Below are 16,800 nucleotides of genomic sequence, written 5' to 3'. Positions count from 1 at the left end.
GGGAAGCTCGCAGCCAGTCACCCGAGGCACGCCCCTCCCTGCTCTGGCACTTCCCTTCCTTCCCGCGGCCACAGGCGCGTCAGCCCGAACCGGCGCGCGCGGCACGCTGGGAGCGGAAGAAGGGGCCGCGCGGCGGCCGCCGGGCCGGAAGAGGAGGAGCGGGGCCTGGAGGATCCGGGAGATTGCCTACTGCGGTAGGCCACCTGTGTTTGCGGGTCGCGGAGAGCGGAGCCTGGCGGGCGGCGTGTGTCGCGATGCCGGAGCTGGCGGTGCAGAAGGTGGTGGTCCACCCTCTGGTGTTGCTCAGTGTGGTGGATCATTTTAACCGGTGAGCGGACGGCGCGGGGCGGCTTATGGGGCCGGCGGCACCTTCACTGCTGAGTCACGGGCGCTCTGGGAGAAGCGCTCCGACCGCAGGAGCGCTGATGGGCGGCGGGCTGCCCTGCCTCGCGGAGGGACCCACACCAACCTCGGTTCGGTTGGTCACCCAGCATCGTCCCCCACCAGCCCCGCCGGCATTCTGAGGCCTGAGCTGCCCACTTCTTTTACCCTAGTCCGTACGCTGTCAGACTGTGGGGAGCAACCTTAATTGCCCCTGATCCCCGAAGTCTCGTGCCTATCTGTCACCTCATCCTCCTCTTTCCACCTAGTGTGTGTCGTTGGAAAGCCTTCGGGCTCTAGCTTCCGTGCCTTCGAAGGCTGTCACCGAAAGTCTGGGCTCAGCGCTCCGAAGAGCTGTAGTTTTAACTTGTGAAAGTTTGTAAGCAGGGATCTGGTTTAACGATAGCGTAGAACGTAGATGAGGTGGCAGATTTTCTTTTAAAAGTGACATCAGTGGGAGACTTTGGCGTTAATGAATAAGGTAACATCCACAGATGTGTCTCCCGCCTTCTCTAGCTTTTTTACAAGTTGTTCATCCCGCTAGACCTGTTACACGTGTTCATGTGTATTACAAGATAATTAGGTGAATTGGTAAATGTAAAGACCAAGTTGGGAGCAACTGCTGTAGAGTCACAGTTTTCAAGTTCCCATTCCCAAGCACCTTGCTTTGTATAACTCCTGATTCAGGCAGAGCCAAAAACACACTGGAGACTCGGTGAGGTTTAGGGTCCCCAGTTCAGTTCCATTGCTTTGTAGAATCCTAAGCCTAACGAGACATGCTTGCTTTCCCACTGTACAGGAATTACTGTTTTTCTCCCTTAGGATAGTAGAGATGCTAATGGGCTAGTCACCATTTCAGTTCTATTCTGTAAACTCAACAAACACTTGTTAAGGGCACAGAGCTGGTAGGCACTGCTAACTGCTGTGTCAGGTGATGAATGTAGGGTTCTATGAAAGACAAAAGGATTTTTGTAGATCTAAAGAAAAGCCATTAAGTGTGGAAGTTAATTTGGAAGTGTGGAATTTCAGTGCCTAAGATTTCCAAAAATCAGAACTACCAGGGATACAGAGTCCTTAACTTTGATGCAAACCCCAAATTTAGTAAGTATTTATAAATTTGCCCAATCATATAATTCAGTTAAGCCAATGTGAAGCCAGCAACTGTTGAGGAATCCTAGTTCCTTTCATAGTATCTTCTGTCTTTCCTTTGTGCATAGAGTTGTATTGTGTCTATGTCTCACTTGCTACACTGTAACTCCTGAGGACAAATCATTGAGGTTTGATGTGGAGATAGGAATTCTGAGGTCAAATCTTTCTCAGTCTTTCAGCCCTGCTCTCAGTGTGATTAGTCACCAGCTTACTTCTGACTACTAATTCAGCCATTCAGAAAGACCACAAGTGACAACATGCCTCTGGGTCAGAATCACTTTCTGCACCCCTGCCTGGTTCAAGGAATTGTAACATTTGGCAGGGCTTGTCAACATGGAATGGATGTACCAGAGTACAGTTATCAAGTAGACCATAAAACTGGTTCTACTTAGCATCTTTATCTCTGAAGAGATTCAAAGATAGAGATGGGGAAAGTTTAAAGGAGAATGGTAAGGTGCAAAGAAAAACAATAAAGTTAAATGTGGTAACATAAATGTGTTTTTCAAATACCAACCAAATAACATGTTTAAACTCTTATGGTCAAGAGTTTTCATTTTCTCCATTTTAAATTTTTATAAAGCTGGAGATTTTTCCAGGCTTGTATTACTTTGTACACTGGCAGTTTTTACTCACTGTTAACTGCAGAGTTCATGAATTACTCATTATATTATTATAATTAATACTAAGGACTAACCTAACTGACTATTGCATTTGTTTAGTGGGATTTGTTTCCAGGTAAACGCAGTCATTAATATTTCCTGTTGAGTATCTAATTGTCGGCACAGCTCTGTGTGCCTATCTGACTGATCTTCTACTTTCTCGTTCAGCATAGGCAAGGTTGGAAACCAGAAGCGTGTGGTTGGTGTGCTTTTGGGGTCATGGCAAAAGAAAGTACTCGATGTATCCAACAGTTTTGCAGGTAAAAGACAAATTTTACATTTTTCTGAGCACGGTTAAAATGTCTTAACTTTCAAGTAAAAAAGGAGGAAACTTTTGTGTTTTTCATTTATTACTACAACTCAGGGTTCTGATTAACAATTGCTGAGTATATAAAGGAAGGCTAAGGGGTACACACTAAAGTGGATAGGAAATAGTCTCCATTGCAACTGCCCAGCTCTATTGGAGCAGGAAAGCAACTATAGACAGTATGCAGACAGATGGGTGACTGTAGTCCAGTAAAAACTATTTATAAAAATAGATAGTTGGTATAGTTTGTAAACCCATGCACTATTAACCATGGTTATGGGTTACCAAGGAGGAGATGGAAACCTGTTTCCCTCTCTCATGAATCTTTACAAGAACATATCAATGTATTTTATGACTGAGCCAACAGCAACAAAGAACAGAATAATTGCTGGCATGACCTCTGGACTAGACGTAACTAATTCCAGTGTCTGAAAGGACCAGATAGTAATTTAATTTGCTAAACAGGAAACATTAGTAAGTGATGGGGCATTTAGCAAACTGAACAACATGTCCTTTTTAAAGGGATCAGATTTTGTCTGGCTTTAGCCAGTTGTTAGCAGGTCTGATTTTTCAAGAGAAACTGGAAGTCCGGGTTTTTATGTGAAATTTCTAAGTTTTAATGAGAGCAACTCAAATATTTTGAATGCTATGTTGTACAAATCACCTACATGGATCAGATCTGGCACAGGGGTTTCTGAATGTGACTTGGGCTCTAGAATCCTACCTGGCACCTAAACTAAATCTTACATATTTTTTCCTCCTTAGTCCCTTTTGATGAAGATGACAAAGATGATTCTGTCTGGTTTTTAGACCATGATTATTTGGAAAACATGTATGGAATGTTTAAGAAGGTCAATGGTATGTTTTGATTTTTTTTTTAAGGTGTTGTAGCATTGGTTTATAAATCTGTGTATGTAACATTTTTTCTTTTTTAAAGGTTTCTTTTTCTTTGTTTAATGTCAAGGGCCCTTTCCTTAACTAGACGTAAGTAAGACTGATGTAGTACAAGAATAAGAAACTAGAATAGCAATTTAAGCCACCTAAGTTTTGGGGCAGAGAGCTAACTCTCTGCAGCAGAAAAGCAAAGAACTATGAAATAAAATCCACCTGCCCTAGAGCTTTAGTACCACCAGGATAAATATATCTCTCCATCCTGTGTATCATTTATTTCTGTACAGCAACCACAGTGCTTTGGAAGTGTTTATTTCTGCAGCACTCACAGTTGTAGTCTATGTCAGTGGTCCCCAACCTTTTTTGGGCCACAGACCAGTTTTAATTTCACGGACCAGCCTTTAGAGTGGGACGGATAAATGTATCACGTGACCGAGACAAGCGTCAAGAGTGAGTCTTAGACAGATGTAACAGAGGGAATCTGGTCATTTAAAAAAAATAAAACATCGTTCAGACTTAAGTATAAATAAAACAGAAATAATGTAAGTTATTTATTCTTTCTCTGCCAACCAGTACCAAATGGCCCGCGGACCGGTAGTGGTCTGCGGCCTCGGGGGTTGGGGACCACTGGTCTATGTGACATGAACTTGCACTTAATTATATACTGCCTTAGAATTATTTTCTGGTTGCTTTCATGTTTGACTGGTCTGGTCAACTAGTCTGAGATGTGGGTGTGTCTGGATTTATCTTGCTGCTTATTTTCCAACAATTATCTTTTGTGAGTTTTAGATTTGATAAGTCAAGGTTTAAAGTAGATGTCTTGAATTCTGAAAACAGTAGAGAACATAACAGCTGGAGTTCTTACCTTTTTTGAGGGAATTACATAGATCTTCATGTAACAGTTCAAACCCACTTAATTTTTTTTCCTTCCCAGCCAGAGAAAGAATAGTTGGGTGGTACCACACAGGCCCTAAACTACACAAGAATGACATCGCCATCAATGAACTCATGAAAAGATACTGCCCCAACTCAGTGAGTGTACTCTATCTTATAAACTCTTGAATGATATACTCTTTGTCAGTTTACTTAAAAGTAAGAGCATCCTAAGAAGGATTTGGGTAGCAAATCATTTCACTACTTTTTCTCTGTAATCTTATATTAATTTGTAGTGGTTCTGTGTAATATACAATAACCCAATATATTTAATAAGCAACAGTAAATACCTGCTAAGTGCCAGGTGTATAAGTTATCTTCCTTATAAAATGGTTTAGTAAGGTCTCAGGTGGTGGAGCTGGGATTAGAAAGTTGGCTGTCTTACCTCTGATTTCCTTGTGCTTGGTCACCATATTATTTTGCCTTTCAAGTTGTTAATTAATGGAGGTGAAGAATGGAGCAAATGATAATTTGTAAACTCATTTTGCTGAAAATGAGTTTCTGGCACATGTCTGGTTGAATGAAATTCCTGCAGTATTCCTGATCAGCAGAATGGCCGCAGTTGCTCCTGTGCACTCAGTGTGAGGTGGGGTGCTAAGATCTGTTTCTCTGCAAGGTATTAGTCATCATTGACGTGAAGCCAAAGGACCTGGGGCTACCCACAGAAGCATACATTTCAGTGGAAGAAGTTCATGATGTAAGTCATCTTGTAAGCCTAAAATAGATTTACTACTTATTAGGCAACTGTGCTTTTTTTGGGGGGGAGGGGTCTATTTTCAAGTCAACAAATCCTTTATCTCTTTATAACAAAGAAAAGGATGTCGATTTCTGTTAACAGTTTGATATTATGATGTTACGATTTTTTCCCTTTGAATGTTTGAATAGCCACATTTTAGAAATGAGAGGACCATAGAAATCTGAAGTCCCGTTTTACAAATGAAATTGAGGCCCATGGTAGTCAAATGACTGCCCAGAGATAATTCACAGCAAAGTAAATGCAGAGCCTGGTAAGCGTAGCCTTAATCTAATGTACTTAGTTGGGTGGTACCACACAGGCCCTAAACTACACAAGAATGAAAAGGGGGCCCATTGTTGGGCCCCTTGGGGCCAATATTACTTTCTCCTTGAAGATTTTCAATCCCTAAGTGTCCAAATACAATCTATCAGAGCTGCCTGGAGCCAGATGACAAGACCCACCTGTGTGAGGTGACAGCTGAGTACTCAGCCACCGCATCCACTAGCTGCTCCTGGTCCATCAGCTGTGCCTTCCGTGTAGACACAAAGAGCTGCCCAAGTGTATCTTTCCTGTTTCCAGGAAAACTGAATTCTGTCTCTAGGGTAGGATTTGAGGCGGAAATGTTTTGTTAGGAGCATAAAATATTTACACTTAGGGTTTACAGATAGTTTAATCTTGAATTTCCACAGTCAGAGCCGGAGGGATAGATTAAAGTCTGTCTTAAGACTTAGCTATGTAGTATTTATACTTATATTCAGTTTTTAAATCTGAAAGAAGATATTTTAGGTTAGCTTTTTACAAATGTTCCTTGCACTGAGCTCTATCCTCCTGTTTGTCTTTTTGCCTAGCTACCAGGAAGCTTAGATCCCAGCTTATTGTCCGGTTGCCATAAGGCTTTCATTCCAATCTTTATACAGTTGTTTTTAAGTTCATCTTTACCCTGCCTCTTTCAAAAAGGAATCTGGGATGGCTTAGACTCACACATGCATGTGTGTACACACACCAATAACAGCTGAGGTTTATACCACTTGGTAGGAGTTAAGTAACTTACCCAAGGTCCTGTAGCTCCCTTATCACATACATGCCAGAGCCAGACTGTGAACTCAGGCAGCCTGGCTGTAGCCTTTATAAATGAGTTGTACAGCCTCTTCTGGCACTAGATCAAAGAAAAGTCCTGGGTCCCACCAGCAAGTCACTAGGTGATGCAGTGAACCACATCCCTGGGCAGATCCTTTGATAAATTCAGGCCACCAAAAAGCTAGTCATTCCTGACTGCATCATTTTCGTACTCTTGTGTTATTTGATCCAATGCACAGTCGATGGTTAAAAGTTATATTTTTGACATGAGCTTGCCGCAAATACACATACTCTGTATGTTGCCTTTTCTAGAAAACTATATACTTTAAAAATTAACCTAATCCAAACTTCCCTGAGTGTCCGTCCCCACTGTGGGATTGAGAGGATTATCAAGAATTGCCTTGGAAACAAGCTAAAGATGTCCTAGCAGAGTTTGTCACTGACCAGGGCCACTGTGACGTTGGTTTAGAAGACTAAGGATTCAAAGCACACCTTAACCCACCCTTGCCATGGAAACCCAGTAACGTACCCAGGAAGTGATGTGACTTAAAGCAGAAGAATCAGGGTGTGGAAAGGAACCTGTGCCCGTTTGTTTGTAAGTGAATAACTATAGTTAAGCCTCCTCTCCCAGGATGGAACTCCAACCTCAAAAACATTTGAGCATGTGACCAGTGAAATTGGAGCAGAGGAAGCAGAAGAAGTTGGAGTCGAACACTTGTTACGGTGAGACTTAGGGTGGCATCAGAACCTCTCATTGTAAGGGAGAGATCTGTGTGAGGAGTAGAGACCTGGGTTCTAGGCCTGGGTCATCTCTAAGTGTCCTGAGGTACAGTTTATGTCTGTGGACAGTACACCATGTGTGGAAACTAGTGCTGACTGTGACAGGAGCAGACGTATGAAATAAGTGTAGGCATGTGCTCTTCCAGGTGTGTCCTTTGTAGTGAATGTAGCTAGCCGGTTTTCTGCAGAGAATCTACTTGGGATGGGTTTTATTTTAAAATACTCTATTTATATAACCGTGACATATTCAGAAAGGTCATTGTTTTTGTTTTGTTTTCCAATAAGATTGCTTTCAGTTCAAAAAGTTACTGCTGACTGATTTAAACTTCTCACAACTTCATATAGATGCAGGTGGAGAAAGTGTCACCCTTTGTTAGGGAAGTTGAAGGAGAGAGTTTTTTTGTTGGGGGGGGGGATTAGGTGAAAATAGTTTCATTTTAGCTCTTCTTTTGAAAATGCCCTGTGATGAGAAAAATAAAAGATAAGCCTCCAAATGAAAATAAAATTAGGGCAATTTATACTCAGATCTTTGTAAAATGGAGAAGTAACATATTTCTTTTGAAAACTTGCTCTCCCCACAAAGCTGGGTATTTCCTTAGACTGGGAGAACCTGTGAGATAATTCAGTAAGTACACTGATGCTTTTTCCTGCCCTTTCCTGTGGGTTGTTACAGAGACATCAAAGACACTACTGTGGGCACTCTTTCCCAGCGAATTACAAACCAGGTGCATGGTTTGAAGGGACTGAACTCCAAGCTTTTGGATATCAGGAGTTACCTGGAGAAAGTGGCCACAGGCAAGCTTCCCATCAACCACCAAATCATCTACCAGCTGCAGGATGTCTTCAACCTGCTGCCAGACGTCAGCCTGCAGGAGTTTGTCAAGGCCTTTTACCTGAAGACCAATGACCAGATGGTCGTGGTGTATTTGGCCTCCCTGATCCGTTCTGTGGTCGCCCTGCACAACCTCATCAACAACAAGATTGCCAACCGGGATGCAGAGAAGAAGGAAGGGCAGGAAAAAGAAGAGAGCAAAAAGGATAGAAAAGATGACAAAGAGAAAGATAAGGAAAAGAGTGATGTAAAGAAAGAAGAGAAAAAGGAGAAAAAATAAAACATGTAGCTTTTTAATTTGTAAATTAAATTCCTATAAACTAACTTGTGTGCCGCCAGAGGGTTCTTTTCATTTTAAGTGCTTGTTAAAAAGCTGTACTGATGAGAGCTCTCTGCCTCGGGTCACTTGCTGTGGCATTACATGGAAGCGATGGATAGAGGGACTGGTCCTGTACCTAAACCGCAGCGCAGGCTGCTCTGAGCGGGGATGCGACAGCTCAGGTTTCAGAGTGTGTGGCAAAGTGAAGTAAACAACATCTTTGGTACTCTTCATTCTTTTATCTGTAAAACCAAGAGTTGAAATTTCCCCATCTCAAAAGACTCTTGGGGTCTGTTTCTGGCGGTTTGCAAAATTGCTAAATGGAATGCATAAATTCCAAAAGTGCTCTGGCTCGAACACAGAGTTCCGACCTCTCTGAGCGCCGTTGAGAATACCGCACCACGGGACTTGGGCCTGTAGCTCTGGCATTCTCAGGGCTTGGGGTGTAGCTCCATGTATTGTTTACTTTCAAAGACAATTAAATGGCTTGGTTTTTAAGTCTGTGTTCTAGTCTTTTTTGACTTGGGAATGGCAGTTTGTTATATTCAGAAGCAGCCAAAACAGTCTTTAATTAAAGCTGCCTTAAAGAATTATTTGAGACTTGGAATCTTCTATGAAAGAGAATCTCATTCCTTTAAAAACAGCCTGCTGTGGTGAGAAGAGTTGTCAGCCCAGCCTAGAAGACCTATGTCCCAGTCCGCCTCATTCCTCATCTGTGATGCTCTGAAGGAGTTTTCCCTAAGGGACACTGAATTACTACTGCCATAGGTCTGAGTACATCACACCACAAGGTTAATGGGGATGTTACTGAGGATGGAACAAAGTTCCCCCAAAATAAGCTCAGGGCTCCTCTTGGAACAGATTAAATAAGGTACTTACTTGGTCATTTGACATACAGTAGTCACTTTGATATTAATTTCCTTTCTTGAGCATTTAGAACCTCCTTAAAGTACTCTAATTTACCATCTGGGTTAATATCCAAAGATTTAAAAACAATAAAATAGCACTACAACTATTGTACATCAATTCAATCTCAAAAACCATTTCCATAATGTTGTGCTTCAAAGTTAACAAAAGTGTCCATTTTTATTACACAGACCTGCCAAAGAGCTCATTAGTGGAATTTTGAGGGTGGAATATGATGTATAACAGCTTTTTTTTTTTTTTTTAACAGAGGCAGAGAGGGAGGGATAGATAGGGACAGATAGGATCGGAGAGAGATGAGAAGCATCAATCATTAGTTTTCGTTGGGACACCTTAGTTGTTCATTGATTGCTTTCTCATAGGTGGCTTGACCACGGGGCTACAGCAGACCGTGATCCCTTGCTGGAGCCAGCGACCTTGGGTCCAAGCTGGTGAGCTTTGCTCAAACCAGATGAGCCCGCGCTCAAGCTGGTGACCTCAGGGTCTCAAACCTGGATCCTCCGCATCCCAGTCCCATACTCTATCCACTGCGCCACCACCTGGTCAGGCTATAACTAAGCTTCTATCTGACATAAAAGAATGCCTACATGAGGGTTTAGTTCAAGAGTATTAAGATTCTAAGAGAGCCAACTGGTGCTGGCACAGTGGATAGTGCTTTGACCTGGAACAATTGAAGTCCCTGGTTCAAAACCCCGAGGTCACCAGCTTGAGTGCGGGATCATCGACATGATCCCAAGGTTGCTGGCCTGAGCTCCCCCATCAAGACACATACTAAAGTGAAGCAACTACAAGTTGATGCTTCTCACTCTCCCTCTTCTCCTTTTCTCCCTCCCTCCCTCCCTTTCTCTCTTGCTGTGTCAAAATCAATTTAAAAGATTCTAAGAGAAAAAGGGGATGGTAAATGAAGAACGACAACCAAGTTTGTTGCCTCAAAGTTCAGATGGTTGTGCATCTATCTAACCAAGTAAAAGAAATTTAAAATGCATAGTTCAAAGCTTGAGATGTACTTAAAGTCACAGAAGTGTCAAAGTTTTGCGATTTGGTTTCCATGTTTACGACAGACTGATGGGAGAAAGGAAACCTGCAATGTTAACCCTCTCCCGGGAATGGGTAGGAAAGAGCCAGGAGGCAATGGTTTGGGGCTTTAGGCAGGTGGGGGGAATGAGAATGTCATCCCCAGGAGTGGGTCCTTTATGTAAGGGTCAAGCGGCAATCGGAGACCGCACAGGATTCAGGTCTGCCTTTAGTAGTACAGTGTGGACTTGAAAAGCTCTCCCGAGTCTAAGCCCGCAGACTTCTATGTTCGCCACTGTTCAATAAATTGGAATGTCTGTTGAGCATGGAAGAACATGTGAATAAACAGGCCCTGCTGTATTTAATAGTCTGACCGATATACTGTATGAGAAAAACTGACTCCTACCTTCCTAGCAGGATCCTCAATTCCTACTTCTAACGAACATAGTTTATAGCCTCTAGAGTCTAGAGAGTCACTTAGGTTCATTTTCTAAGGCAAAATTGCCCACATGAGGGCATTCCACAGAAGGGTGAGCATCGCAGGCTATTGATGGAAATCTTGCTTATACAAATAGCAGCTGACTTGACTGTAAACCATGGCTTTCACCTAAAATGAAACCTTGCGTTTGTGTAGCCTGAAAGCCAGTCTCAAGGTGAGATTTCTAAACTACTTTTGTTGTTTTGAAAACACTGAAAAAGAATCCTGGGGAAAGCTTGATCCCAAGTCTGGATCTCATATCTATAATTGTAACATTCCATTCACTTACACTGCCAAAGACTTTAGAATAACCCATTACTGAGATCAGGCTGCTCCTGCTACACACATTACAGAGATGATGGTATTTATTCGTTGCTGGCTCGGTTTGATAACTAACATCTGAAATATTCCTGAACTTACAGGTTCGTGTAAAGCTGGAAACTCAGAATGAAACAGCTTTGGGCCAACTAATTAAGTGTACTTTTTCTCAGACCATTAATCACTACAGGGACAAAAGGGAAGTACTCTTACTGAGAGGCTACCGTGTTACTTTTCCACTGTGCTAGCTGCAAAGTAAACCTTTCCAGCAGGAATTTGCAATCCCAAAAGCTACTCCAATTTCTAGAGCACCCTTCAGCTATAAGGACTCAACCAGACACAATTACTTTCGCTTCAAAGATATGATCTGCATATCTCTAATATCTCTATGCCACTCAACTTTTTTTTTTTTTTTTTGCATGAAAGATAGGAAGGGAAAGAGATGAGAAGCATCAACTCATAGTTGCGGCACCTTAGTTGTTCACTGACTGCTTTCTCATATGTGCCTTGACTGGGGAGCTTCAGCCAAGCCAGCAACCTTGGGCTTCCAGCCAGTGACTTTTAGGCTAAATCCAGCGACCATAGGGTCATGTCTATGATCCCAAGCTCAAGCTGGCAACCTCAGGATTTAAAATCGGGGTCCTCAGTGTCCCAGAACTCTATCCACTGCACTACCACCTGATTGATTAGGCTCTATGCCACTCAATTCTTGGCATTATCTATATTTGCCTAGGAGCTACTCAGAGTTAAGATCTTTCAAAAATATTAATGGGATATTCTTGCTGGGGAGTAGGCAGAAATAGAAAGTGGCTCAGAAAGATAAATAGAGGTGAGGAAAGAAAACAGAAGAAAAGAAAGCAAGAAACACTATGGAAGTTAAGTATGTTTCCAGGGCCTAAATCAAGAAAAATCCTTAAGCATTCCTCTTTCAAACCTATTTTTCACCACTAGATGGCCCCATTGACTAATCTCTCATGGCAAGAGAAACCTTGGATTGCCAGTTCAACATATACATAGAATTGGTAAACTTTCTCCCAAAGTTGCTTCCAGTCACTTCTGCTTTTGACTGTAGCCATTCAGGCAAGATTTTGAAGGAAGCCGGAGAGTTGCACGGGTACAAAATGATTGTGTGAAGTTGCCACACCCGCACCTTTGCTCTACTTCACCCACACTACTGCTTGGGAAATTAATATACAAGGCTTTCTCTGACCTTCATATAGCTCATGCTTTGATTTTCCTCACTGCTGATTTCTTTAAAGACAGTTTTCAAGTTGTGTGCTAGTAAATGTATAACAATCAGTTCTCAAAAAAAAGGGGGGGGGGAGAAGGGGCTGATTTGTAGCCTTTGCCAATTTCCCTGGTGTAAGTCACCATGGCTGATAGCAGTATACCAGCATGAGCTGGGAAGAGAGGCACAGCAGCACGGCATTGCACAGCATTGCCTAAATATGGATACCAGAGACAGAAATACCCCCAGAACACACAGTAAAGTGAAGTGTAGTAAAATAATTAGGATGTGATGTATTTTGAGCATTACCTTTTTAGGTATAATTTACGTCATCATAAATTTATGCAATTTGCCTATGGTATTAAAATCTGGGGGGGGGGGGTGTCTGTGTTTGTAAGATGCCCTCCATGTGGTTCCTGCACACATGGAAGGTAGAGAAACTTTACTTTGATGCAGACAAATCTATCAATTTTTTTTCATTATGGTAACTACTTGGTAGCTACGAAGTCCTTTCCCAGCTCACAGTCTCTTCTCATACACGTCTGTTATACTCCACAAAATGCCTTCCTTCTCTGCAGGTTAAAACCCATGTCCAACTTCTATCTCTATGCTACAGCTAAAGCCTGATCAATAATAACATAATGTAGCTAACCTTTTAACCAAACTAACCCACTAAGATCCTTAGTCCATCCAGTATCTCTTTCATTTCCAACCCTGGCTTCCTCCTTACCTCTTACGACTCAGCATATAAAGACTTGGTTCTCACCTGGCTCGTGCACACAGAGCCCTGCCTTCTGCAGCCTCCACTGTCACCCTTTCTCTGTCGCTTTTGCCAGTGAACTTCAGCAAATAGCCTTCTTTTGTTCCTTCTTTCTTTATCTTTCAGACATTTCTTTAGTGTTTTGTTTTTTTTTATTGATTGACTTTAGAAGAGAAGAAAGGCGAGAGAGACACATTGATTGCTGTTCCACCCTTTCATGCATTCATTGGTCAACTCCCACATGCGCCCCGACCAGGGATTGAACCCACGACCCCGGCACATCAGGAAAATGCTCCAACCAACAATGCTACCCAGCCAGGGCTTTCAGACATTGCTTTGATCTTATGCAAACTGGCTTTTTTCCCCACCACTCCACTAACAACACTCACCAAAGTCTCCCACGGCTTCCACTTTGCCAATCCGGTTGACCCTTCTCAGCCCTGACCTTGCTTGATTTGACCCCTGAAGGCTTCTGCCATGGCACTCGTCCCTGCTTCTCTTGGGCCATCTTGGCTCCATTTTTCTCATTTTCCTTTAAAGCTTCATCTTAATCTATCGCATACAGTTCCTTAATCCTCAATCTGTTTGATACTCCTAATTCCAATACTTGTTCCTGACCTCTTTATTCCATATCCTCCCCATTCCCAGAATTTGGAAATCAAACAGTCACCTGTTCACCTTCAGCCTACACATTTAGCCACCTCTTTGTCCTACCATGCAGACCGTCTCTGGCATCTGCCCTCTGTCTTCCCACCACCCCACTTATGTTCAAACATTCATCTGTTTCCTCTGTTCTGTTGCGAGGGTTGCCTGCCTATGATTCCTGCTTGCCCTCTCACCTGCCCTCTCCTCCATAGTTCCTTCTTGCACTGGAGATGCTTAGCTGGAGGATGTACCTCAGATGGAAAGAACTGCATGAACCTCATTCATAACTCACTATCATTATCATTTTTAGGGCCCCTCTCTTGTTTTATTTTGATTGTTTTAGCTTTATTCTGGTTTCCACTACCATTGTAAACCCCACACACACACACACACACACACACACACACACATACCCAATTGGTAGACACTTAAATGGGTTTAATAATTGTTCTTAGCTATGGATTGATCCTGGAAGAGTATGCAGCATAATTTTGTATGTGCATGTGCTTTAACTAGCATATATACTTCCCTTTAGATCTCACTCTTTCCTTTCCTACCCTTTTAGTTGAAAACAATGTTTTAAAGATCTATCCTCATTGCTATATGGCTAGACCCATTCAGTTTATAACTTTTAACTGCTTATGGCAGAGGTAATCTGTGTTGTATGTTTCTCGAATCCCGTTTCATAACCCTCATCCCTGGACATTCCACACGCTCTGCTTCCTCCCTTCTATTCTGTTAGAGCGGGCCACGAGGTTAGGCCTAGACAACGAAGAGCGGTGGGTAGGGACAGACAGTGAAGGCCCCACCATCTCTCTCTTCCCCGTGCCTTTGCAGTAGAGGAGGGGCATGTTGGGTCCACCATAACCTGCCAATCTCATTCACACCACTCCTGCTCCCCTCCCTCAGCGCCGAGCCACACCAGCCTACCACCAGTTTCCGGAACCTGCCAGTCTCTTTCCGGAACTCAGGCCATTGTGCGCACTGGGCTCAACCCTGGACGTGGCTCTTTGCTTGACTAGCTCCCTCTCTCTCCAGGCTCTCGGCTGACACACGTCTTTAGAGACACTTTTCCCTACAGTGCTGTGTAAAGTAGACCCATTTACCACATTCTACCCTCCCACATTCTTCTCTGTCGTGTTTACCCCACTGCAGCGTGGTAACTACAGTTAACATCACTGTATCGTAGGGTTGAAAGTTGCTAAGGGAGATCTTAAATGTTCTTACCACCACCCAGTCTCAAATGTTCTCAGCAACAACAACAAACAGGCAATTATGTGAGGGGATGGATGTGTTCACCAACCTTACTGTGGCAATTGTTTCTCAATATATACATGTATCACACTATCACACTGTGCACCTTAAACCTACACAACATTAGATGTCAATTATATCTCAACAAAGCTGGAAAAATGTTTACCCAGGGGCTTCCATTACCCAGTGGCAGACAACTGATGCCCCTGGGGCGTGTACCCCTATTGGAGAGCAGGGATGAGATAAGAGTCGAAATTGAACATCTAAGCTCCTTCTCCCTGCCCCCAATACCCCATATCTTTACCAATGTGAACCAATTACAGGAGTTAGAAAACAGCCATGACTATAACTTCCCAAAGTTTCAAGGGTGACATGAATGCTCTCCCAGAAGAAATCCCGCTTCCAAACCCAGGCCCACCAGAGCCCAGACGCTCATGACGGGGGCTGCTGTGGAGGCGGGAGCCACGCTCCTCGAGGCCGCGTCCGAGTCCTGGCGCTGTGAGGCCGTCCTTCGGGCTAATTTACTGCTGTAACGGCACCACCTACTCTGCTGCTCACCCTGTAATTACACAGGAAACGGACCCAAAATTGTCCTTGAGAGGCTGGACTCTTGCCAGCTGGGTTTGGCTGGAGGCCCAGGTAAGTACTAATGACATCTCAAGGCAGAGTGCCACAGGTGCAGGCTGGGCCAGGCCCAAGGCCTCCGAGACCATCCGTGCTGCCGGGCAAATGATGTCAGGCTGTGGGCTGGGGGCAAGGATTGGAATTCCTCCCACTTCCTCGTCTTTTCTTTCCCCCCGAGACAAGAAACAAGAGTGACACTAGTACCTTCCTGCCTATACTCCTGGTTAGTGTGATGTTTTGATCAACAGGTAATCTTCACGCCATGGCTCTTTTCATTTATTAAAACCATGGCCACATTCAGAACCCAGAACATGGAAGTGAGGCTAGTCCATGGACATTCAATCTGACCTAGGATAGTGTATTAGTTATTTACTGCTGCGTAACAAATTACCATAAACTTCAGCAACTTGACACATATTATTACCTCAGTTTCCATGGGTCAGGAGCCTAGCACGGCCTGGCTGCGTCCTCCACTCAGGGATGTTCACAGGCGGTAATCAAGGTGTGGACTGGGCCACGGTCATCTCCAGGATCCAAGCACATGTGGTTGTTGGCAGGATTCAATTCCTCGTGGGCTGCTGGACTGAGGGCTTTAGCTCCTCACGGGCTGTTCACAGGAAGCTGCCCTCAGTACCTTGCCACATGGGCCTCTCACAAAGCAGCTTGCTTCATCAAAGCGCACAAGCCAAGAAGGCAATGGAGAGTTAACAGGTAGTAGGTCACAATACTTTATAATTTAATTGCAGAAGTGACAGCCCATCACCTTTGCCACATTCTATTGGTTAGAAGCAAATCACTATCCCAGCCCCCCTCAAACAGAGGGGATTATACCAGGAGGGTGTGACTACCAGGAGGGATTCATGGGGCGGGGGGGCACATGAGAAGTCTGTCTCCCATAGACAGGAACAAGAATTTACCAGGATCAAGTATAATATGCCACAGTATAGGGTTTTGGGGTGGGTTTTTTTTCCATTTCCGTACCTAATGTCTTAGAATAAAGACAATGTTAATAGAAAATGCAGAAGTAAAACATTCCTCTTATTTATAAACAGAATTATCTATTGCCACCATTGGCTTTGAAGATAACAAAGCAAAGCAGACCTCAAGTTAGGAACCAGGTTAGTGCTCTCAGAGAGGCCACGCTCAACGGGCTTAATTGTGGCTGCTTGGCAAAAATTCTTTTTCTTTTTTTTTGACAGAGACAGAGACAGAGAGAGGGTCAGAGAGGGACAGATAGGGACAGACAAACAGGAAGGAAGAGAGATAAGCATCAATTCTTCATTGCAGCTCCTTAGTTGTTCAGTGATTGCTTTCTCATATGTGCCTTGACCGGCGGGGGGGGGGGGGAGCTATAGCAGAGCGAGTGACCCCTTGCTCAAGCCAGCGACCTTTGGGCTCAAGCCAGCAACCATGGGGTCATGTCTATGATCCCACGTTCAAGCGAGCGACCCTGTACTCAAGCTGGTGAGCCCTTGTTCAAGCCAGCGACCT

General features: G+C 43.6%; 1 protein-coding gene across 1 annotated transcript; it reads left to right on the top strand.

The window, feature by feature from the left end:
- Nucleotides 1-132: 132 nt before the first annotated feature.
- Nucleotides 133-8,562, top strand: PSMD7 (proteasome 26S subunit, non-ATPase 7). The gene is made up of 7 exons (XM_066349206.1): nt 133-328; nt 2,358-2,449; nt 3,262-3,354; nt 4,322-4,419; nt 4,937-5,017; nt 6,765-6,856; nt 7,587-8,562. The coding sequence occupies exons 1-7, from the start codon at nt 255-257 to the stop codon at nt 8,023-8,025; spliced, it is 969 nt and encodes a 322-aa protein (XP_066205303.1). The 5' UTR covers nt 133-254; the 3' UTR covers nt 8,026-8,562.
- Nucleotides 8,563-16,800: the final 8,238 nt, after the last annotated feature.

Source organism: Saccopteryx leptura, chromosome 9, assembly GCF_036850995.1.
Source record: "Saccopteryx leptura isolate mSacLep1 chromosome 9, mSacLep1_pri_phased_curated, whole genome shotgun sequence".
In the NCBI taxonomy this organism is placed as follows: domain Eukaryota; kingdom Metazoa; phylum Chordata; class Mammalia; order Chiroptera; family Emballonuridae; genus Saccopteryx; species Saccopteryx leptura.
This window is presented reverse-complemented; position numbering and strand designations above follow the sequence as displayed.

Coding starts and splice junctions, on each gene's coding strand:
- PSMD7 (XM_066349206.1), top strand. CDS start 255: ATGCCGGAGCTGGCGGTGCAGAAGGTGGTGGTCCACCCTCTGGTGTTG. Junction 329..2,357: donor GTGGTGGATCATTTTAACCG/GTGAGCGGACGG, acceptor TTTCTCGTTCAG/CATAGGCAAGGTTGGAAACC. Junction 3,355..4,321: donor AATGTTTAAGAAGGTCAATG/GTATGTTTTGAT, acceptor TTTCCTTCCCAG/CCAGAGAAAGAATAGTTGGG.